This window comes from Hippocampus comes, unplaced genomic scaffold (assembly GCF_001891065.2).
Source record: "Hippocampus comes isolate QL1 unplaced genomic scaffold, H_comes_QL1_v1.1 C16609118, whole genome shotgun sequence".
Lineage (NCBI taxonomy): Eukaryota > Metazoa > Chordata > Actinopteri > Syngnathiformes > Syngnathidae > Hippocampus > Hippocampus comes.
In genome coordinates this window covers 1-593 of record NW_017835065.1, presented here as the reverse complement: position 1 = coordinate 593, position 593 = coordinate 1, and the positions used below count along the sequence as shown (strand labels likewise).

At 59.2% G+C, this 593-nt stretch overlaps 1 protein-coding gene across 1 annotated transcript; it reads right to left on the bottom strand.

Annotated features, from left to right (window-relative positions):
• Nucleotides 1-6: 6 nt before the first annotated feature.
• Nucleotides 7-588, bottom strand: LOC109508780 (E3 ubiquitin-protein ligase TRIM39-like; the record flags this gene model as incomplete). The annotated part of the gene is made up of 1 exon (XM_019858748.1): nt 7-588. A coding segment is annotated over one exon (483 nt), but the record flags the coding sequence as incomplete, so codon positions are not given.
• Nucleotides 589-593: the final 5 nt, after the last annotated feature.

Genomic DNA, 593 nt, shown 5'->3' with positions numbered 1-593 from the left:
AGTAGATTAGGGTTGACGAAGTCCCTATTCAAGGCCCAGGTAGCAAATCGACAGCCAGCCACATTCTCATACTTTAAACAAAAGCGCTGTTTGATGTGGTATAGTTTAGCTCCAGAGGCAAGGTCCGGGACAGAGGCATCGTTGTTTGACCCCGGGTGACCTGATCAGCAGGTCCTGAAGCACCTCCACCGTCCCGAATATGGGGACAAGCTCCTCTGTGAACTTGTCATTGAAGGTGTACACGTGAGACCGCTTGTCGACGTTATAGAAGGACAACTGGCCCTGCTCGTAGTCCAGATACACGCCCACTTTCCTGGGCGCCAACGTCAGAGGCAGCGATGTGGCGGGCACCGTCAAGGCCTTCAGATCCTTGCCCCTCTCCAGACGGAGGGTCAGGTACCCCGTGTCTGTGTTGAGAGAGCGGAAACCCCGCCTCACGGCGGACGCCTTGGCCACACCCAAGCGCCAGTCCCGCTGGCCCACCTCCACCTCCCAGTAGTGGCGTCCGGAGGCGTAGCCCTCCTGAGCAGCAGCGCACCACCAACCGTCGAAGCGACCGTTGCAACATGGGACGTCACGGCGCTCCAGGCCGC